General features: G+C 40.8%; 1 protein-coding gene across 1 annotated transcript; it reads left to right on the top strand.

Annotated features, from left to right (window-relative positions):
- The first annotated feature begins 55 nt into the window (after window positions 1–55).
- Window positions 56–23737, top strand: SPATA18 (spermatogenesis associated 18). The gene is made up of 11 exons (XM_082051303.1): window positions 56–456; window positions 2975–3080; window positions 3180–3295; window positions 3886–4004; window positions 12314–12551; window positions 13552–13710; window positions 14284–14459; window positions 17296–17419; window positions 17761–17835; window positions 18598–18643; window positions 19111–23737. Exons 1-11 carry the CDS (start codon window positions 370–372, stop codon window positions 19116–19118), a joined length of 1254 nt encoding a protein of 417 aa, XP_081907429.1. The 5' UTR covers window positions 56–369; the 3' UTR covers window positions 19119–23737.
- Window positions 23738–23963: the final 226 nt, after the last annotated feature.

The following is a 23963-nucleotide window of genomic DNA, read 5'->3' as shown; positions in this document are numbered from 1 at the left end:
TCGTTACCGCCGGTTCGGAAACGCATTACCTGGCGGCGCCACCTGGCGGCCGAGGAGTGTTCCCCGCGGGCAGCCCGCCGGGCCGGGCTCTGGGCCCATGGGCGGCTGTGGCACCCGGCGCTGCGTTACCACAACGGCGGCGCGCCAGCCCGCGTCGCCCTGGCACCCGCCGCCGCGCCGGGCCCGGCCCACGTTACAATCGCGACTATAAAGGCGGCGCGAACGCGGCGCCGCCCAGAGCAGCGGGGCCGGGGCGGCGGTACCATCTCCGCGCCGCCCGCCCGCGGGGGCTCCCGGGGGGCCGGGCCGGGGGACCAACGCAGCCCAGCTCATCCCATCCCAACCCCGGGAGCGAACTGACAGCTGGCCATGGCCGACAGCTTGAGGAGGCTGGTGTGCGCGGAGAGCTGCCGGGCGCTGCAGGAGAAGCTGGAGAGCTGGTACCGGGACTACGAGGTGGGCCGCGGCCCCGGCAGGGGGACCCGCGTCTGCCGGGGGCTGCACGGGGCCAGCCCACCCCCTCCACGGGCCCTCGGCGGGGGGAGGCCGCCCCAGCGGCGCCGTTGCCGCGGTGTCCGGGCCGGGCGGCGGTTTCCGCGGTGACGGCGGGACGCGGAGTGGCGGCGGCCACAGCGGCTCTCGGGAGTGACCCAAACCCGCAGCTCCGCAGTCCTGGCCGCGGGGAGCGGCCGCCGCTTGGGGTCCAAAGGGATGTTTGGCCCGCGCGTGCACTCAGTTACGGCGATGTTAACACGCAGTGCTTGTAGCAGCCGCAGCTTCAGCTGTTTACTTTCTTTGCCAGCGACAAGGTTCTCTGAAAGCCGGGAGTGGAGGTTAAAAGTGGTATTTGAGCTGTAATGACTAAGTCTGGACTAGAAAAGAGTTTTGTGGTAAAAGACCAGCAGATGGAAGGACCACAGGTGAGGGTCTGCTCAGAAGGAATCTCCTGTGGCCTGCGAGCAGTCAGGAAAACATGAGGAAAAAGGATGTTGGAAGTGAGAATGGGCTCACCCAGCCTCCTGGCTCTTCTAGGTGGGAAACCTGAGAGAGCTGAGAGGTGGCTGCGAGACAGCACTGCTGCAGAGGGGCTGCGGAAGGGGGGACACAGGTGTGAAGAGAGAATTTTGGGTATGGCCAGGGAGAAGGCTGCAGGTGGATGTAATAGGATGCATAGAGGAGCAAGAGGTAACAGAAGGCTGAGGAGGCAAAACAGCAGAAGCAAGAGAGAAGGTGTAAAATTAGGGAAAGATGAGACCTCTGGATATCATTTAGTCCAACCCACCTGCTAAAGCAGATTCACCCAGAGCAGATCACACAGGAATGTGTCCGAGTGGGTCTTGAATGTCTCCAGAGAAGGAGACTCCACAACCTCTCTGGGCAGCCTGTTCCAGTGTTCTGTCACCTTCCAAGTAAAGAAGTTTCTCCTCATATTCAGATGGAACCTCCTGTGCTTCAGTCTGTGCCTGTTGCCCCTCATCCTATCATTTGGCACCACTGACAAGAGTCTGGTCCCATCATCTTGACATTCACCCTCGAGATATTTATAAACATTGATGAGATCCCTGCTCAGCCTTCTCTTCTCCAGGCTGAACAGACCCAACTTACTCAATCTCTCCTCATGAGAAATGTGCTGTAGGCCCCTAATAATCTTCTTAGCCATGAGCCTGTAACCATCTACTGTGTTCTATGGTTGCTGAGAAAAGGTGCTGAGCAGAGATGCAGCCTTTTCAAAGGAAGTCAGTTCATGGTATGCAGGAGTTACAGCATATTCAGTGTAACTCTCTGCAAGACCCATGGCAAAGGGCAGTTTTAAGGAGGAGTTTGAGAGCAGCTGGTAAAGCTACCACAGAGTGCAGGACACCAGAGGAGGAAGAACAGAGGCGTGGGTTTAAAGATCTTGCAGATGGGTGGTGGAGGTAGAACTGGGGAGGCCTGAGCAATAGTGAGAGCTGAACTCTCCTAAATAAATGAGGTGGGGGTAGTGTCTGAGGTCTTGGGAAAGAAGACGAGAGCAATTTCAGGCTGCCGTTGCAGAAAAGGAGGAGCTGGCAGATGGAAGCACCATGGGTGTTATGTCGGTGCAATGAGCTGGAAAAATGCACTTTGCGGTGGTGTTCTAGTGGAGGTTAACAGGGTGAGACTCTGCTCCTTGAGGCCAGGGGAAAGCATGTTGCAGCAATCAAAATGCAAGCTGACAGGAGCAGCGTTGGGAGTTTTAGCTCTCTTGGAAGCTTGTGAAAACCATATGGAGCCATTAAAGCCCGAAGGCCTAGAGGGTGATCTATGTTGGAGATGAGACACAGGTTATGGACAAAGATTAAGGAAGCAGGTACAAATTATGTGTTCTCCTGGCAGGTGCAGTAGCATTCTGGACAGACTAACCCTGTCAGCTCCTTTTCAGAATTACATTTGCTGACAGTGGTGTTGTTTTGCTGTTCTGTTGTTATCTAGGCATGATGCTGGACTTTGTCCATTCTTCAGTTCTATTTGTTTTAGTTGGTAGCTCTTAAAAATTGAAAAAAAAAAAGCGTGGAGGCTTCATGTGGCTGTTCACGAAACTAGATAATAGCCCTATAGGTAGTATTTCAGCTAATACGGAAAATCAGATTTTAGACTAATATGTTTTTTTATCCAATCTCCCATCTTATTATTTTAAAAACTCTGTGTTGAAAGATTTTAACACAGATTCGCAATTTTTGTTATTCCTCTTTTAGAGATATTTGTGGCTGTATATTTATGGGTGGGAAAAGGAGTAAGTTTTCTCACCTAGTGAATTAACTGGGTGATACAAGTCCTGATGTCTTGTTTGTTTGCCTGTTAACAATGTGAACCTTTTAAAGACGAGTATTCTAGTGGATGCAGTAAGAAAAGATTGCGAAGTTGTAATTATAGGAAAAAAAAAGTCATGATCATAACAGGAATAATTTTAAGTAGGAAAGCCCAGGCAGATGTATTAATACACATTAATTTACAGATTAATTCCTGTGATGAGAATCTCAACCGATGCTGTGAAATAATAGAATTGAACTCTCAGATTCAAGGGCAGCTCTTCACAATCCTCAATGAAACATCTAGAGAAGGTAAATCAGTGCCTTGTCTTACTAGTAACACATTTCAAGCTCTGGCTGTTTCTGTAAGTGTTCTCACAGTTTCTTAATGTATGTATTTTTTTTTTTTAGGTGGGCATTATGCAGGTGTTGAAACAATAAAAACTCGTCTTCTGCCATGGCTAGGGACCTGTTTTTCCTGTGCTACTTCAGGAAGGCACTTTGAAGACAGCCTCTTTCTCACTCATGTAGGTAGAAGATTTCTTTTAAGGAAACAGAACTGTGTGAATTTATACCTGCAGGAGAACCCTTAACAACGTTCTGTTAATAATAGCCTCCCTCCCTGATTTTGCTTAGTGACATATGTCCTTAGTTGCTCATGGAGACAACTATGCTGTTTCTCTGTCTCATCTTACATTTCCTTTGAAAGGGAAATCAAAGAGATCATTGAAGTTACTTTTGGCCTTCTAGGGCTTATGCTGTTTCACAGTGAGTGACAATGTGGAGGAATTTGCTTCGTAAGAGGAGCTATGTTCTTCCACTGCCTTCCTTTTCTAGGAAAAGAATTATGCTACATTTACCTTTGCAAAGACATCACAGAAGTATTTATACCGTATCTCTATTAGTAAAAACCTGCCACTGTGAAAATACATGTGTAAGCTGAAGGTCTGTATAAACTCTATGCATTTATCTGTGAACTCCTTTTATTTTTTTTGAAGAAAACAACTTTTGTTTAGTATCTGAGCATTATAATATCACCAGAAGGGGGGAAAATAGAAGTTCTCATGTCCATCATGATACCACATTCAAGCAGTGTGATTTTTGTGTTTCATTGTAGGATTCAGTTGAGAAAGAGAGGCAGCTGAGAGAGCTGGCCAGCAATCAGACGTTTCAACTACAAGAGCTGCAGGAAGAACTGACTTCAACTCGTCTACAGCTCAGCAATGTGCAACAAGAGTAGGGGAATTAATTGTGATCATTTTTCTTTGGGTTTTTTATTTTTTTTCAACAAGCTGTATGTTTTTCTTAACATCTGAATACTGATGGAGATTTGTAAAATGTTTCATTTCTGGCTTAAAAGCAGAGATTCAAAATACATCTAGGCTCTGGATTGTCTGTGTGTGTCCAAAGTGGGGTACAAATGATGCAGTCACACCCACATTCATGAATTGACTTGGTAGGTTTTGCTTCTGGCAGGGGAGTTGGAAAACATGCCAGTATTCTACACAAAAGGGTTTTCTACAGTGCATGACCATCCCAGTAGAATTATAGTCAATGAGTTGTTGCCTGCTGAGCAAACCTTGATAAAAATCTGTTGAGTAGCTGTAGTGCAACACCTATTGAAGGATCTGCAATGTGTCATAATTAGTTACGGTATGTAATTGTTATGTGAACATCTAAGGTCAAAACCCACTATGGTAAGATGGAGGAAGAGACAGATTTTCAAATAAGTGACTAGGACTAAATTTTTGTCCAGTTGCATAAAATACATTTTGTGGAGTGCTGTGTTCTCAATTTATTATACTAAGTGATATCAGGAATATAAAGTTCTCAGAACTGCAAACTGTATTAGCTAGATTAAAGAGTGTCAACAGAATATTTCATCTTGTATCCTAATCTTGCAGATAACTGCTGTTTTCATAGAAATTTCACAGAAATTGTCCTGTCACTAGGATAGGGGTAAGAAGTGAAGTCTCTCTCTCCATATTTCTTCTAAGCCCCCTTTAAGTATTGAAAGGCCTCAGTAAAGTCTCCCTGAAGCCTCCAGACTCTTCTCCAAGTCTCCTGTGAAGAATGGCTGAGGGAAGTGTTGCAACACTATTGTTTTTGTGGCCCTCCTCTGGACCTGCTCTAACAGGTTCCTGTGTGTCTTGTATTGGGGACCCTAGAGCTGGATGCAGTGCTCCCATTGGGGTATCATGAAAGGGGAGTAGAAGGGGAGAGTGCCCTCCCTTGACCTGCTGGCCATGCTTCTTTTTATGCAGCGCATGATATGGTTGGCTTTTTGGGCTCTGAATGCACATTGCCAGTTCATTTCTAGTTTTTCATTTACCACTTTCTCCACATCCTTCTCCACCGGGCTGCTCTTAATCCATTTTTCTCTGCAGTCTGTACTGATACTGGTAGTTGCCCTGACCCAGGTGCATCACCTTGCATTTGGCCTTGTTGAACTTTGTGAGATTCACATGGGCCCACTCCTCAAGCCTGTCAGTGTCCCTCTGGGTGACGTCTATTCCCTCAAGAGTATCAGTTGCGCCAGTCAGCTTGGTGTCATCCACAAACTTGCTGAGGGTGTGCTTGATCCTGCTGTCAGTGTCACTAATAAAAGTATTGAACAGTACCAGTCCAAACACAGACTTGAGGGACACTGCTTGTCATGGATCTCCATTTGGAAATTGACCTGTTGACTGCAAGTCTTTGGATGTGGCCATCTAGCCAATTCCTTGTGCATCCATCAAATCCTTATCTCTCCTAGTTAGAGAGGAGAATGTTGTGTGGGACCATGGCAAAGGCCTTACAGAAGGCAAGGGAGATGACATCAGTTGCTCTTTCTGTATTCACCAATGCATATTAATATCTTTCATTTCTCATCTTGGATGAATGCAGGCATTCCAATTTTTTGCTATGAAAAAAAAATCTCTCAGTCAACCCCAAATTAAAGATGAGTGCAGCATCCCTCTGAAAAGAAGATAAGAGGACAAAAAGAATAAGCAAACGAACTGTTTTCTGTTGATATTTCTAACCATAGAGAAGACATATGTGAGACTGGTGGATCTTATTAATGTATATACCTGAAGGAAGGGTGTAAAGGAGACAGAGCCAGACTATTTCCAGCAGTGCCCAGCAACCAGGCCAGAGGCAATGCACACAAACTGGAACACAGGAGGTTCCCTCTGAACATCAGGAAACACTTTTTTACTGTGGGGATGGCTGAGCACTAGCACAGGTTGGCCAGGAAGGTTGTAAAGTCTTAATCCTTGAAGATATTCAAAAGCTATCTGGACATGGTTCTGGGCAACCAGCTCTGGGTGGCTCTGCTTGAGCGGGGGGTTGGACCAGATGACCTCCAAAGGTCCCTTTCAACCTCAGCCATTCTGTAGTTCAGATATAAGTAAAGGTTGAGTTAGGGGTGAGAGATTTCATTCCATGCTCCTGTGTGAATAGAAAGAGATTATTTGATGAGATGGAGAAAAGTGTGAGAAGTACAAGGAAAGTTAATCACTAATACAGAGTGGAGTGTGTGTGTGGCAGTTTGCAGTACAAGAAAAAGTCGTTAGGGGTGATCTGTGAGGAGTGGAAAATCAGTGGTAAAGCTTTTGTACAGTTTTGTGGGTTGCATTTCTGTGTGCAGTCGGGTCAGAGGTGTTGGCTGTGGTTTGCAAGGCAGAAGTCTGGAAGGTGGAGGGTTGGGAAGACGTGATTCAAGCAGAGATGAAGTAATGCATGAAAGTTTCAGAACTGATCCTTTCAAGGTCATGCAGTACGGAATAATGATTTTGTACTTATTGGCAGGCAGGGGGCAAGTACAGGAGAAAGAGAATTCATGTCCCAGGATAACCCGTCTATAGACAGTGTAGTCATTCTGAGCACTGTAAATTGTTGAAATTGATGGAGAAACTGCAATTGAGTCTTAATGTAAATAGTGGGTCATAGCAAGATAATTTTGTTATTGCATAGTCAGATATGACTTTTTATAAGCTATTTGTGTGCTGATAGTCTGCACAAAGCCCACTGTGATTATTCTCATATGTTAAATTGGTGTGGACTTGGTCTGCTTAAACAGTCAGTTTGTCATATTAAATTCTCTGGTAGAATCTCTGCCTTTGCCATGAAGGTTATTAATTTTTCTTGCAGTCTGGCAAAAACCCAGTTGGCTCTTGAAGACACAAAGACCAAATCAATCACTACTGCTTTGGCAGCAGAAGATGAAATTGTTCAGCTAAAAGCAGCGTAAGAAAAATTGGATCTTGGGGTATTTGTGGCAGAAGAGACACAGTCTGTCATTTACCTGAGCGGGTTCTGTTTATTCTGCATTGTCCTATGCTAGCAAAAAATAAGTCTAGCTCCTTAACATCCTGTGGCTTTATTTCTTGGTGTTATATAAAGAGAATTAGCATAAGTAGATCTGTGTGAGAAGAACCCTTATGGCTGGACTTCTCTTCTTTTTTCTTTATGACAGAGGGAGGATTACTTTGAAACTAGCAGCTTGATAGCATAAGAATTTTGTATATGAAGTTAAGTAGGAGAGAACCATACTCTGAATATAGCTGGAAACTGTTGTTTGCAATTTGGTATCATGCTCTTGGAAGTAGTGTGTGTCTTAAACAAAAGACACTTCAGTCAGTCTCTCTTAAGTTCTTTACATGGCTTTTTCTTTTAGACCATTTAGCCAAATCCTTTTGTCTGTCTGCACAGAAGCAATGGCTATTGGCAATGTCAGTGTTTCTGGTTTAAATTTTGTTATTTTTTTTATTTTTTAAGTGTGTTGGTCACATCTGAGAAGTTAATCTGGATCAGTAAGGGTGAAACTGAGGGACCTAACCTTTCAGTTTCAATACAGCGGTCCTTAAAACTATTATATTTTCCTTATGTAGCTTGACCTACAGACATTTCCAGAAGCAGTAATAATTCTTCACTGTTATGAAATGTAGTCTATGTCTCTTTGTTTTGTTTTGTTTGTGTTTTTGTGTGTTACACTACCAGAAGAGAATACAAAGGTAGTTGAAATTAATTCCAACAGCATGTGAATTCTTTTGATAACTGACATTTCAACCATGGAAATTTAACAAATCATACTTGTTAAATAAATGCTTGCAGAGTTTCAGAAAAATAATATTGCTGCTTTCAAAAATGGAGGGAGTTTGACTTTGCTGCTTCACTGCAGGAAAGGATGTAACTGTACATGAGTTTATCTTTCCTTTTAGGGTAACTGAGAGGATGAACTACTCCTGATAAAGATTTGCAAATGAAAAAACCTCAGGCCATTAGAGTTTCTACTTCAGGATCAAATTGAATCTCACATGTTCATCTGTGAATGATAGTGTTGTCAGATTTCATCCATGGGTTTTCCTAGCAAGGGTTGATCACTTGGATTTTAATTTTTTGGATGACTACCTGGGGTACAAACTCATATTCTTGTAAAATGGGGCCTTTGGATTTGTTGGGTGAAAAGTAGCTCTTATAACTTCTTGATTCTTAGATATAACCTGACTGCTGCCTTCCTGATTAGAACTATTAGTAGGGGATAAAGCATCTCACAGTTCCCATATGTAGGTCTTAATGTAGACTGGACAGAAACTCACATTGCCATTTGTACTACTGAGAAGAAAAAAACATTCCTATCTTCTCATGAATTCAGAAATTCCATATTTTCTACATACTTATGGTTCATGTTTGCTCACAGTTTAGTTGATACTGTACATTTGCGTATTCTGCCTGGGTAGTCAACTTTTGATTTGATCAAATGTGCTACTTTTCATATTCTGTGAATTATATTTTGAAAATTTGAATCCTTTGAGTTGGGTGAAATCAGATTTGCCTAGTCTGTCAAAACCTGTCAAAACCTAGTCTGTCAAAACCAGAATCCTTCTAAAAGTAGAGAAAGTAGGGTCAGGACTGATCTGTGACACTTAGGGATGGATTTATTTTTTGCACAAGATACAGTTTGCCAGGAATGCCTTTCGCACTTTTGTCTGTAAACTTGGTTTTTGAGACTTTTGGAATAGCTGATGATCTCATTCCTCTTATCTACAGTCTGTCTGCCTCTCTTGCATACTTAAATTGAAAAATGTTTTGTTAGACATCTTGGTCTGCTGGGCTGTTAGAGCAAATGTGGTCTAGACTAGTTAACCTCTATAGCCAGTATATGCTTTTGTTATATCAATATATTAATTTTAACAGGATTTAGCTATTTCCTGTAGAATTATGAAGGAAAATACACATTTTTTTAACTGAATAATGTTCAACATTCAAAAATATTGGAAGTTATTCAGGGAAGGACAAAAAATCGTGCAGTAAAAGCTGTTATATGCAGACTGAACAAAATCCTATTAGCACTGTTACAAATGGAAGCTTATTACTAGGGTGCTTAGACTCGGGCCAAGGTCTGGTTAAACTTGAGCAAGTCAGACAACTCGCTTGGAAGTAAATGAGGCCAAGAGGACTTTTTTTTCTTTATCTGCTGTACAGAGGACCTATTATATAGATTGGCAGGAAGAAATTTTGATAAACATGGTTGTAATTGATAACAACCAATATGGGAGCTTGAATTAGCTGCCTGAAGACCTTGTAGTGTCATTGTTGCAGGGGGCTCTTAAAAATAGATTAATCAGGCATGTGGCCAAAAATCACATAGGTGGAGTTGCTCTTGCCTTGAATTTCAAGGCAGTCTGACTGAATGAATCAGGCTTAGCCCAAGAACTGTGATGGACTTAATCAGTAATGAATTGTTTGAAACTGGAGTGTAGCAGTGGGCTTCATTACCTAAACAGCATTAAGCAGAAACTTCACACAAATTCTCAAGGCTGTCGTTATTTTCTCCTGAGACACTGGCTGAAGATGCCTATATTATTTTTAAATGGTTAGATGGTGGCATTTAAAACACTAGTTATAGCCTTAAAATAAAAGTGGGTTATGAAAACTCTTCTGATTTTTCTAAGAACTATATTTTGTCTTTTTTGTTCCAGTTTATTTTTTAGCATCTACATGTCTTTAACAGAAAAGTGAAAATACTCTCTTCATTTCAGATTAATATTTAGCAGTAGAGTGAATGAACAATGAAACAGGGGAAACTGAATACTGCATATATTTAATTAACATAGAAAGGATTAGTGTTAAGGCTTACAAAAGTCAGCATTGGTAATTCATAAATGTGTCTGTCTTAAAGTTGTTTTTTTACTTTTGGTATTTAGTTTTTCTTACAAAGAAAGAAACATTTGTTTTCAGTGGTGGCTTTTCTTGTTTGTGCCTTTACCACATGACTTGTGATGAACAATGAAAGATGTAGGTATTTCTGCTGGTTTAAGTCAGTCATAGGCTTTCCTGGTTTTCTTTTTCTTGTGTGTGTGTGTGTGTGTGTGTGTGTGTTGTTGTTGTTGTTGTTTTTCCCCTCTCCTGATTAAGGTAGACCTACAATTAAGCATCTGTTTGTATTTGTAATCATTGTCTGTTGTCATGCTGAAAAGATGGAAGCTTTGTGGATCTCAGAGCACCGAGATAAAGACCATCAAAAATTGCTTTAAAACTTTCTGAAAACTCCCCACGTGAATAGGGGTAAATAGCAAAAAGAAAATAATAGAGAAATACTTTTATTTATCCTTTCTGTTGGATAGTTACTAACGTTGCATGCTCTGTCTGCATTGTCTATCATGACAATTTAAGGAAAGCATTTTTTTTGGTACATAATGATTCTTCCCCATCTCTAGACCTGGTCTTCCCAAATCTACTTTCCTTTCGCGGTTGTTCTTTATGTTAGAATTCTTTAGCACTCTTTTATTGCTATTCTGCTAGAAGTCCCTGCTGGAGGAGCTGACTAAGGATGTCCAGGGGATTGTAGGATTGTAATAGTATCTGCAGCTTTCCCTGCCCAGGTTAGAAGGCTGGTCTTTCCTCTTAGCAGATGCACTGGCCTCATCTGTGGTCTCTCAGTCAGCACGCTGCTTAAAGGATTAGAATGGGAAGCTTGTCAATTGATAAGTGGTTCAGAGCCTGAAAAATCTTGCCAGGGTCCTTCAGTAAAGAAAAAGAAGGACAGACTGAATGCCTCCAAAATGAATAGAAAGCTTTTTTTTTTTTTTTTTTTCTTTTGGAAAATGGAAAGCAACAGTAATATCTATGTTTGGAGGGGAGACAGATGTTGGGATACTTTCTAACGTTAAGTAAGAGTAAAGGACAGAAGGTAAACTTGCCTAACTGGTTGTCTGCCACTGTTTAAGAAACATTGCTTCTCCTAGGGTGAGCAGAAGAGGTATCTTTAGCTTTTTATATTACTTGAATAACATCATTGGTTATACCCTTTGACTGACTAATATATTCCAGCAAAGAAAAGAACCCAAGAACCTGATACAAGAAAATACCTAGAGTCTTAAACTCTAGCAAATAGAACTGAGCTAGTTTAGCTTGCATCTTAAATATGAGAAAGAAACCCGTTTCTTTCTTAGACCTCATCATCTGAGCTAACGCAAGGACATCAAATGTTAACCAGTGATCTCTCCTGTAACATAACGTGTAGTGTATCCAGTCTCCTGCCACACCACACTTTTACATTTTAAAGGGTAATTAAGGGTATGAATTAAGAGTATGGTTTGGAGTATGCTTTTTTAAAACTCTTCATTTCCCTGTATTTCAGTATAAGGGACATGCTCAATATTTCTGCTCTTTTTTTGTTCTTTTTGTTTGACGATGAGGATTAACTGATAGATGGTTTGCACTGGTAGAAGGACGTCTTGTGACTGACTTTATTCTGTGTGGTTAAGTCTGAAGACTTCCCGTGCCCAAGAGGAGGATGCCCTGAGGAAGTTAGATTGTCTGAGTGACTATGAGCAGCAGATCAAAATACTGCGGGATGAGATTACTATCCTGGATGCCCAAAATTCTGTTCTCCAGAGCAGGTAGAGGTGTTATTCAGGGAAGTCACTGAATCAGAGAAATAGCTCATGTTAGCAGCATTCATTCTCTCCTCATTTGAAGTATAAACAAAAGCTAGGCTTTTGTACTTTGTTATGAAGCAACATAAACTCTTAAGTGATTTCTCCTAGTGCCCAAATGTTTTAATTTCAGGCAGCTATGTTAAGTTTCTGGCAAAAGAGCAAAGAGAGCAGCTTTATAAAATACATTGAGAGCAACCATATGGTATAAAAAGAGATGGCCAGTTCATTTGTTTACGTCATCTTTGGATACTGTACCATTGCATGGTGGAACTGGTTACATTCTCACTTGTTTCACTTTACAATTCCTCAGTGGTACTGAAAGAGGAACAAATGTCCAGAGCATTACTAGTTAAAAAAGTGTTTCCCCAGAATGAAGTGCTTGGCTGTACACGCTTTACGAATTACTTTAATTTTGTTGTTCAGGCTCTAGCACATAAAATGTATTGACACAAATGCCTTCATATTAGACTAACCAGCTGCAGCTGTACTTCTTTAATAATGTCAGCTCAAAATCTCATCTTATCCTGGCAATAATTAAATTAATACAACTCTGTGTGCTGGACAAAAGCTTCTGAGGATGGTGAAGTGACCTCTTGCTTCTTTCCATGTCTATCACAGGCTTGCACGGAGCCGTTCTCCTTCCCCAAGGCGCAGTGAGATCAAGTCATCAAGTCTGCTTCCCTCAAGGAGCTGCTCCCCCGGCCGAGCCAGGCGCACAAACACTTCACGCCGCGCCTACCTCATAACTCGCTTTGGTGACATCTATGCTCAAGAACGCTTGGATGCAGAGACCCTTTTGAGGACATACATCAGTGACATGGAGATGGTGCAGAGGATAATATACATTGCAGCTGTGGTAAGAAAAGTATATTTATTGTTTTACAGGCGAGAATAATTTTTTTTATAAAATATTATGGCTGGATTGGATTAAATTTTGTGTAAATTAGCATTTCTGTGAAGTACGGAGAAAAAAACTTCTCTTCTTTTTTCCCTTTTTGTTTCCCCTTCTTCCCCTCACACTTTTACACTGAATTCTCAGTTTAGTGCCCATTTCTGACTGTCGTGTCCCACCAGTAGGACAGGGTCAGTGATCTACAGTACAGGTGCTAAAAGGGGCACATAAGAATGAATGGCTCTGAAAGGTAGATGATTCCTGCACTAAACACCACTGCCTCATTTAGATAAATTATTTTGGGAATACTACATTTTAGAAAGCTAAAAACCTTTTCTTGTCATGCTTTCCTCTTGTAGCTATGCGCTTTTCTATTAATAGTTTTATTTGGTCCCTTGAAATTACCTAGATACCTCACATTTACTCAGAATCTGAAGAAATTTTTCATTCTTCTTTTCTATAAAATTGATGTAGTACAAACCTGTGTCAGAGAGGCAGTGTGTCTCTTCATGTGTGTGATCCCAAGCACACTGAAATTACTGAAGTTTTTTTTCCCACAGCTGTCATTCAGTTGACACTTTCTAATTCAACCTTTCTGCCCAACAGACAAGATGTGCTCCTGTCTGACCTGATAGGCTGTGCACATGAAATGCAATCATATTACTGAATTCTGCTCTTGATATCTTTGCATTTGATTCCATTGATTGTGAGTGTGTGATGGAATCTTACAATAAAATAGAAAGATAGGTGGGAAGCTTTTCAGTTCTGTCTTCTGCAAATAAATCACACTTGATTTAATCAGAGAAGTCTGCCCAGATGAGTACTATTTTTAACTTTCACTTTTACAGCAGCATTTTATGTTCCTCCTTACAATGATAGTACAGGGTTAAGTTCATCCTCTCAGATAACTGATAAAAAATTAATCTGTCTTCTGGGTTTAACTAGATGTTCTTTGTGTTTGCAGGAGTCTTTTAGTGCGGCTAAGATGGCCTACAGGCAGTTCAAAATACGTGTGAGAGACACTCTGTCTCTAGGTCACTCGGGGCCTGAGTCACTTGAAGACACTGTCCTGGATTACATAGTTCGCCATGAGGATCTGTATGACGTTCAAGCCAGTGTCAATGTAAGTCAAGGGCATTGAGGAAGTGACATGTTGATCTGCTTCAGTAGCTCATAAATTCAGAGTGTGTAAACTAGAAATGCACTGTAACCTGAAGAAGGAAAAAAGTTTACTGCATGGATTTTATGTCTTGTAGCTGTTTCTTTTTCAAAATAATATTGTGGTATGGCCCAGTAATCACTTGTTTTATTTGCCAGTGCTTAGAGTGTCTCTGTCTGCCAGAATAATATTTTTGCAAGATACAGTGTAACTGTCCTAATCAAATAAATGTAAACTAAATTTCATATTTTTCTTAAATTCTGTGCTCTGCTGAAAAACTGCATCTCCCTCCTAAGGTTGATACACATGATGTAGCTCATACTTTATTTCTAAAATAACAGCGTGTTCGTTCTGAAGCTAATATTTTCTGGAATAGCCTAAGACAACATTGCTGAGAGCTTCTTATGCTGTTTTGGTTTTGTTTTGTTTTGTTTTTTTAATGTAGAAAGCTGAGAGGCGTATTTAGGAGGGATTTCCATACTACCCATGAATAAAAGTGTTAATGAGCTCAAATTACTCAATTGTGTTTATTTTCAGGAAGTAATTCGTTCCATGAACATCAACCCGAAGATTTCATTTCCACCAGAAATTGATTTCATTGTGATCAGCACTTTGATTCGAGAGTTGTGCTGTGTGGCTTTTTCCATGCAGACACTCATTCCTCCTCTTGATATTGCCTTTGGTACTGATGGAGAACTTTTCAGTGAGACCAAGTAAGAACTCTTTATTTTCAGTCAGATTATTACTGTTTGAAAAATCCATCAAGTTGTATAGTCTACTTCTTCCTAATTAATATAAGGGTTTGAGATTGCTAAATATTAATTTGGGGAAAATACTTCTGGTTTGTAGTGAATTTAATATTAAGGTCTATGATGGTATATAAATGCCAGAATGTAGACCAGTGTTAACAGCTTTTTTAATGAACAGCAGAGCAATTTTCTGGATAAACTTTGGTCTCCAGAGCATGTCTAACTGGTCATTTAAGAGGAAAATGATGCTCAGCTTTCTTTTCCCCACTTAGTCTCTGCCTCCAGGATCATCACCATATGTGCTGTGACCCCCAGGCTGTGGCTGCTGTATGACATATGGATCTTAATACACCCCTATCTCTTTTGGTTTAGAGCTGACCAAAAAGAAAAATGCCTTTTAAAAATGGGAATTTTGTTTAAAAAATGAACACCATATGATAGTTTTTGGTGTTTTTTTTCTATAGGGTCAGGGCTGGTTGCTTTGCTAGCTGGCAGGTAATTGCAGGGAACTTCCGTGCCTTTGAGAAAACTAACAGGATTGGTAGCTCCAAAAAAATTCCTTTCAAGAGCAAGAAAAGCTACAGCAATAAGGAGGTTTCTAATAATAATTTAAAACAGAATGGAACCCAGATGGGGAAGAGCTTGAGAAGCCAAGGAGGGAAACAGAAGATAAAAGTAGCCCTTTAACAGAAGAGTGAAAAGCCATAGGTGCCTACTTAATGATCCTGCCAAAGCCTGGCAGTGAGCTGGGTGATACCCAAATTGGCTGAGTTCAGAAGGCAGCAATGCTGTGCTGTGGGCTTGGGATGCTTTCACACAGAATCACAGAATCGACTGGGTTGGAAAAGACCTCAGAGATCATCGAGTCCAACCCTTGGTCCAACTCTAGTCTGTTTATTAGATCATGGCACTAAGTGCCATGTCCAATCTCAGTTTAAAAACCTCCAGGGACGGCGAGTCCACCACCTCCCTGGGCAGGCCATTCCAATGCCTGACCACTCTCTCTGTAAAGAATTTCTTTCTAATATCCAGCCTAAATTTCCCCTGGCAGAGTTTAAGCCCATGCCCCCTTGTCCTATTGCTAACTGCCTGGGAGAAGAGACCAATCCCCACCTGGCTATAACTTCCCTTCAGGTAGTTATAGAGAGTGATGAGGTCACCTCTAAGCCTCCTTTTCTCTAGACTAAACAACCCCAGCTCCCTCAGCCTCTCCCCATGGGTCTTATGCTCAAGTCCCTTCACCAGTCTTGTTGCTCTTCTCTGGACTCGCTCCAGCACTTCAATGTCTTTCCTGAACTGAGGGGCCCAGAACTGAACACAATACTCCAGGTGCGGCCTCACCAATGCAGAGTACAGGGGAAGAATCACTTCCCTTGTCCTGCTGACCACGCTATTTTTGATACAGGACAGGATACCATTGGCCTTCTTGGCCACCTGGACACACTGATGGCTCATGTTGAGCTTCCTGTCAGTTAGTACCCCCAGGTCCCTTTCTGTCTGACTGCTCTCCAGCCACTCTGCGCCCAGCCTGTAGCGCTGCAGGGGGTTGTTGTGACCAAAGTGCAGCACCTGGCACTTGGCCTTATTGAACTTCATCCCATTGGAATCAGCCCATTTTTCCAGTCTGTCCAGATCCCTCTGCAGAGCCCTCCTGCCTTCCAGCAGGTCGACACTCCCTCCCAACTTGGTGTCATCAGCAAATTTGCTGATGATGGTCTCAATCCCTTCATCTAAATCGTCAATAAAGATGTTAAATAGGACTGGACCCAACACCGACCCCTGGGGAACACCACTAGTGACTGGCCGCCAGCTAGATGCAGCCCCATTCACCAGCACCTTTCTCCACCTACTTATGTGTGTGGTCTTCAAAAAACAGGCGTAATGTTCTTATATGTGCTTCTGCGGGAGACATGTGCACATCTATCCTTCTGTATAGATAAATATGTGGCATATATATGTTGACATGTATAGCATATGGATGTGATACACAGAGACGGAGCAAAATTTGTAGAAATTAAAATAGCTCTGTTAGTTATGCATAATACTACTCTATAAAGGACTGGCCAAACCTCATCATACCCTATACCTTCCTCCATGCAGAGCTTCGTGCCTCAGTTTACAACATTGTTTTATGTAAGTGACTATTGTATGTAAGTTACTAATGCATTGCTCTTTGTTCTGAGTTTGAATCCACAAAACCAGACATGTATTATTCAGCCAATATTGCACACTTAGGGAGGTAATAAATATCTGGTATGTTAATACAGGCCTTCAAAATAATTTTTCTTAGCTAAAAAGTCACTGTTTCATTATCAATATCTGAAGGTCTTGCTAATAAAATTGCCTCATGTCTCTTAAGATACTAGGATTTAACTTTATAGTTGAGAAAGAGTATTTCTGTAATATCTTCTACAGGGGTCTTGTTTTAGCAAGTTATTTCAGGAAGGTGGGATGACTATGCCTGCCAAAATGCTGCTTAGGAGATTTAATCTGTCAGTAGGCCCAAGGACCTTGTGTGTGGGTTATACAAGAATATGGTCTAGTGGCTTTCTGCAGTGTGACATGCCTTTACTGGAGTGTCTGTCAGTAAGCAGGAAGTATATTCTGCTTAGTCTGTCCTACAAATGCATTTATTTACAGGTTCACTTAATACTTATTTTTGTGATATGGAAATATTGTCAAGAAATGTGCTTATGAGCTCTAATGAGTGTTCTGCTTTTTATCAGCTTTCACAACTTGAAGCGTCATGTTTATCTTTTGGCACTTACATGCAGACATTTCTTGTGCTCTGTTTCAACAGGTACTATCGTAGTTTTGACTCTGATTTCACAGCTCTGTTGGTGGCCTATCATGTATGGCCTGCTCTGATGGAAAAAGATGTTGTAATTTTGAAGGGAGAGGCAGTCACAAAAAGAGGAGCTTTGGTATGTACTTTAAGGAACATATTAAGGGAAGTAATAAGATCTAAACACTGTTTTAAAATTTAAAAAGAGAAATTCTTCATTGTTCCCTATATAGCTGGAGTTATGCATATCAAATATAAGTTAGGTCTTAGTGCCTCATCCTGTATTTAGGATGAACAGTTCCATTTGCCTTAGTGTATTCATGATGCAGATGTATGATTGTCAGCAGAGCTTATTCTAAGGAGGCAGTTTACTGTGTTTACTCTCCATCCTCAAGCCTTGTCTCCAGCATGGGAAATCTGCTTGCCCAATCTGTTAAATGCTTTCTCTCAAAAGAGGTTTGTGAAACTCTTCTCTTGTAGTGGTCTCGCAGAAGTAGAAGTAGCAGCAGAGGCCGAAGCCGCAGCAGTAGCCCTCGTCCTCTTCTAGCCCACCATGTAAGCCCCAGCTGAATGCTTGTAGTATAAACAGCATCAAGTATTTTAAACTCAGAATGAAGGCAACCTTTTAAAAATGCTCATGTGCCACACGTACAATTTAACATTGGGAATAAATGCCTTTGATGGGTCTGGAATGAGGTGAAGTTGAACTGACAGTTATTGCCTGGTATAATTATCAGTGGAGATACTGTATGAGAAGTAGATCATAGTTAAGTTCTCGGAAGTATCAACTGTGGATCTCAGAATGCTTTCCCCTACTCTCCCTTGCCTCACTACCTGAATAACTAACTGAGTCACCTGGAAGTGTTTTCATTATCTTACAGTACGTACACAGCACATGGTTCCTGCCTCCTGGAATTAGTAATGTAACTTTACCCTCTAATGCCTCAGAGGAGCAGAAAATCAGTGTAGGGTGGGCAAAAGGGGAAAAACTGAGATGGTACTAATAAGTTATGTAAAACCTTAACAGAGTTCTGTGTATGGTATACTAACACAGTATTTTTAATTATTGATATAGGTGCCCTCAACTTAAAATATGAATATTAAAAATGTGACAGGCTTTGGTTAAGACTCGCTTTTTTGTGCGTATGCAGGGTGTGAAAGAACAACTAGAAAGTTGTTGAATTTGACTTGGTAGCAGTGGAACTGCACTGCTAGAGTAACACGTGCAAATTTTCTGAATGTTGGTGGGTCCCCAGGTGCCTTTCCTGGGTACATTTCTTTAGCACACCTGAGTTTCCTTTTCTGTTTGTCTGGCAGTTGTCTCGAAGCCGCAGTCCTTCACCACTGAGGAGCACAAGCCCAAGTGAGTGAGCATATTAGTTCATACTGACTCATGGTTTTCACATTAAGCTCTTGAACAACTGAGTAAAGAGAAAAATAACATGCTGAAGGTCTTTGACTCTAAAATACTTGTCCAAGTCTTATTTTTAAAATGGGTAGCCCCTTTCTTTTCTGGAGAAAGGCTGAAATTTCTGACTTGGAGAAGAACTTGGTTTTCACTCTACTCGGACCACTGCCATGAGTTCTCCCTGCTGGTTGCCTTTATTGTGGCCAGTTTATATTAAGTAAAGCTTGTTTTCTTCCCTACACAAGAGACAGTTATCTGCATGCCTGTTGGCTCCATGCCTTTCAGAATCCAGAGATACCTAAGTGGTGATGGTGAGGTGAGGGATTTCACACAGTATGAGTGTGTGCCCATCTTGAAGTCAAGCCAGTTTGGAGGTTTAGAAAAAAAATAGTTATACTGAAATGTCTCTCTTTCTTCAATAGGGCGTTAACAGAACACATTCCTGTGATGCAGTTACATCTGGATTCAAGAACTTCACTGGTGCCTTTTCCTGTCAAGAATACCTCAAACCTTGCAATAATGTGAATGGCAACTGTCACTCCAAATGGAGTTTGTGTTCAGTGTGGTTTTTAGAATTATAGAAAGCTTATTTATGATTTTAGAAACTAATTCAACCCTTCTGATTAAAAAAAAAAAAAGTGCGTGCAATACAGGATCATACTCATTTGGCAAAATTTGCAGAGCACTGAGTAGTGCATGCTGTAGTCCTGCAGATGAAATTATTGCATCTAGAATGTTTTCAACAGATACCAAGTGATGCAGTTTAGAGGATGTTTAATATAACCTAAATGGTGAACATTGCAGAATGTTGAGGTTAGCTGTTACTTGAAAACAATTTCATTAATTGGTGCTTATTTACAATTTTAGAAAATAGCAATAATCTTAGGATGTGCCAGTCCCACACAGCAGGATTTGAAATACGTCCTTGTGGCAAACTGACTTTTCTAACTACAATGTAAAAGTTGCACAAAACGTTCATAAACTAGCAATACTTCAGCAATCCCCAGGACTCTATTGCCATTTACTTATGAAAGCATGGGAGTGTGCCTTGGCAAGGCAGTAATAGTCCTTGTTAAATTCGTTGTTACTTAGAAATGAATATCATAAAAATTTGTAGTTTGGAACTTGACGTATTTTGAAAGTGTGCCACTGACTATTTGTAGGCTTGAAATGCTTGCTTGAAGTGGCCTATTTGGTACTGCTTTTAATGGGCTTCCATACCAGATTGATAGATTGGTAATTCTTGTGAACACGGTGAAAAAAACCTGTCCAGTTAGCTCCTACTGTGGGTGTTTGTTACATTTTAAGTGTAAAAGTTAGAGACCCGAAGAGATTTTATTCTGGCACTTTAAATAGTTTGTTCCCTTTGTAAACGTTTATTTTAATATTAGCATTTTTGTTTTTGAGAGAACTGATACTGTCTTCCTCTCAGAACCACATCTGTAGGGCCAGCCTTAAATACAAGCCACACAAGTGACTTCTTGTGGCCTCGTGCTTTTACACAGAAACACAGGATTTGTTGTAATGGAGCTGATGAGTAATTCACCAACTCCACTGGCTCATTCCAGTTAATACCTGATGCTTCAAAGGTATGTGGAGCATTGCCCAAATTCATCTCCACAATTGTGGAATATGTACAATCAGAAGGAGGAAAAATTCCTTTCTGCCTCCTCTCTTAGTCAGCCTATATCCAGGAACATGGCATTGCATTAGCACGACTGTAATAACATGAGCACACATTTTTATTAGTTCTGAAACTATTTAGTCCTTAAAATTAAGGTACAGGAGCAGATTTTGTGATCCTTTTCCAGGGATCTTATGCAGATTGACACATCTATGCTCTTTCTCTCTACTTCTTGTGTGGCTTAAGACTTTGGCACAAGGATCTTTGGCACAGGATCAGATTTCAGGCAGACTTTAGTGTCGGTCCCCAAGAGCCATGGGTCAGCTGTGACTTGAGTTCTACAGATGTATTTTCATTGGAAGTAGGCCATTAGTAACTGATGAGAGCAAAATGAGGCTCTGTGTTAAGAGAGTTATTCCCAGAGCCACTCTGACTGACCTAAGGGGACACAAAGGCACATGCATGGATGTGATGTGCTTTGTTATCCGAGAAAATCACAAGAGAAAATACAAAGCAATGTATTTCCTCATCTAAGAGCCTGCTTGTTGGTCACAGCTATGGATCTGAGCTTGAAGCAAACCTGCGTATTTCTGCACTGATCTCATGACTAAAACCACCACAGTTGTGGAAAAAGTGAGCACCTGCAACTTGTGTGGCAACAGGAGGCAATTAGATATCTTGAATATGGTTTTGAGCAGAAAAATGAAGAATTTCTCAACATCTTCTAATTACCAAGGGCTAGGGAGGTATAGGGTTTTTTTTTAAAAAAACCCTAGCTGTTGTGTGTTTGTCTTCTGCGCATAATGACCGAGACATGTCTCTCTTATTATTTTAAATTGAAGTAAGGTTCCACACCAACTGTTAGAAAACCAAGACCACACCAAGGAAATATGTTTTTTCTTGACAAGCATGAGAGGCAGGGTAGTTCCAGACTTGCACACACCTGTGAATCCACTAGGAACTAGTATTTCCAAAGGTCTAAAACTGCCATAAAAGACAAATTTGTGGTGCTTGGTTGACCATCTCATCTTACACCCCCAGCAGGTACCTAGAGAACTAGTTAGTCTCAAAGTAAAAAACTAATGAAATGACAGCCAGTGACTTGTTTTGGTAGGGAGAAAGCAGCTCTAGGATTTTTTTTTCCATTATGTTTTAGAGCAGAGAAAACTGTTTTCATCAAAATAAGAAGTCGGTCCACAGCATGGTAACAATTAGTTAAACAAACCTTACTCTACTCAGTTGTACTCTGCAGCCCATAGTCTTTTTCTAGGAATAGACTGTTTTGTACTACTTGCCTGCATGGCTTATTTATAGCAAATCAAATCTGTAGGTCAGATAGAAGTTTGGTTTTGGTGTCAAGTTAGACACTAATAGCTCCTGTGCTGCTTTTTATCCACATGACAACAGTGCAGAGAATGCATACCAATAAAGATTATACAGAATTAACCAGCAAATCCAAAATAACTTATAAAAAGGGACTTCTGCATTTGCTTGTAAGACCCTATGAAAGAATGGAACATTAATGTGAAATCAAAGACTCAATACTTTAAGAAGAGTTTTAAAAATCTTCAGTAATATTTGGGGTTTTTTTTCCTTTTTCCTCTCTCAACCACAAGCCCGGATAATGCCACGCTTATAAATACAGCAAAACAGAAATGGTAATTCTAGTAAGTGACAAATTCTAATAAGTGACAAATTAAAAAAAGCCAGTAAGGCTTCTGTTACAAGATATTTTTGAAACAGTATGATCATGATCGAAGTGTTAATAGCAGGAAAAAGAAAGCTAGATTTTGAGCTAATTTAATCTCTTTGTAGATGGACTGATGGAAGTGAGACTGCACAGGATGTAAAAAAGCACCAGCTTTGGGCCAAGGTGTTCATGCAGAACAGGACGTCTGTGAGGGATTTTGAGATTGCTAGAGAATTTCCCTGCATGTCAGCTCTTTGAAGGCTGATTTTATCTATCTCAGTTCAAGGGTGTCCTGGAGTCAGTCTAAGCATGTGGATGTTTTATCCCCCATTTCTGCGAAAGTACAGTGTCATCAAAATAGCTTCAGTCTTCAAGGTTTGCAGCTCAATAACATAGAGACTCATGCAGAGCTAGTGGATACTGAGGGTAAATGGCTCAGCTAAATTTGCTACTGCAAGATGAAGATTTAAATTCAGAAATTATCTTTGGTAGATTCTCCCAGCATCCTGACAGGAGAAAGAAAGTTGGGAGCAGGAGGCTGGTGGAGTCCTCCCATCTAATTTTGCTGGCAGTGAGCTGTGGTGCTGATTCAGTCTTGTAGGAGTCTCTGGAGATGGGTGGGAAGTTAAAGCAAAAATACTTTACAGCCTGAAGAAAGTAAATGTGAAGGCTGAAAAATATCAGAATACTCACTGGAAAATATATGCCTGTACATCCTCCAGGATTTGAGCCTTTTAACTTCACTTTTGTATTGCATGTATGTACTGCAAAAGTTTGTCATCCCATAGAAGCGCCATGAGAATTACTGTCAGCTTTATGTAACCTTTGTCAGCCATTTTTGATTGGTGTTAACTACACAATGATTTTCTTACTGTAGTATTAAATAATCTAGCTTTGTATTAAAGAAATTAAAATCTGTTTGCTATGGCTTGCAGCCACATTAGCATGTGTTCAGATTGAATGTTTGAAGTTTTAAGACTGTTGTGTTTCTTCTAGTCATGCAGCATACTAAGCAAATACACGGAAGAAATGTACATTTCATTGTATCCAGGTTTTTGAAGGTTTAAAACAACACGTGTAAGCAAATCTGTCACAGGCTCTTGCTGAAGTACAGCTGTGTTGTTTATGAGCACTTGGTGTCATTTTACTGTTAGCGGATGAAGGCATGAACACAGATGAAGTGGGTGGTGTATTTATGTTTTCTTATGGCTTTGAGAAGGCAACACTTCTGCTTTGCAAAAGCACAGTTATCAAAGTAATGTCACCTGCTTGAAAGTACAATGTCAGCATAGAGCAGCTATGTAGAGTACAATGTCAGCTATTAGTATTGCTTCCTGTGAAATTGTTTTTTCCTAAAGGACTTTGGCCTGCATTCAGAGGTGTTCATTTGACAACAAAAGAATTTATCAAAAGAGATCATTTTAGGCTAATTCCTTCTCTTCACAGTAGCTGGCATTTAGCCTTTTACATTAGACAAATATAATCTATCACAAGTAGGTATGACACCGACCTTTGTAAACTGCATTCAGGACCTTCAGTGAAAACCTGTCTCTTTGTTGATGATACATGTGCCTGCAAAACAGCATGAACAAGACAAACATTTATTATTTGGAAGCATCATCCTCTATTCACATAAACCATTTTGCCCTATGAACTTTTATTCAGTTTGCACTTTTTATGGCTGACTCATTTGAATTAATAAAAAATAAATGAAATTTTTAAAGTGTGGCAAGTATTTTTCAAGTTTTGTCTATTTTCTGGTAAAGTGTGAGTCTCAGGTACTTTGTTAATGAAAAAATAAGGCAAAATGTTGCAGTTTAGAAAAATCATGTGAAGTTTATTGCATAAACTTACTATACTTTTAAAAAAATATTAGAATATGCAGTTATGTCAAATAGCTTTCTGTCGAGGTTTTGATTGCGGGTTGACAGTAAAACCCTGGCAGATGTATTGTTAACCCC

This window comes from Streptopelia decaocto, assembly GCF_964273445.1.
Source record: "Streptopelia decaocto genome assembly, chromosome: 4".
Classification (NCBI taxonomy): domain Eukaryota; kingdom Metazoa; phylum Chordata; class Aves; order Columbiformes; family Columbidae; genus Streptopelia; species Streptopelia decaocto.
Note: the sequence above shows the minus strand (reverse complement) of the source record. Positions and strands in the feature narration are given on the sequence as shown.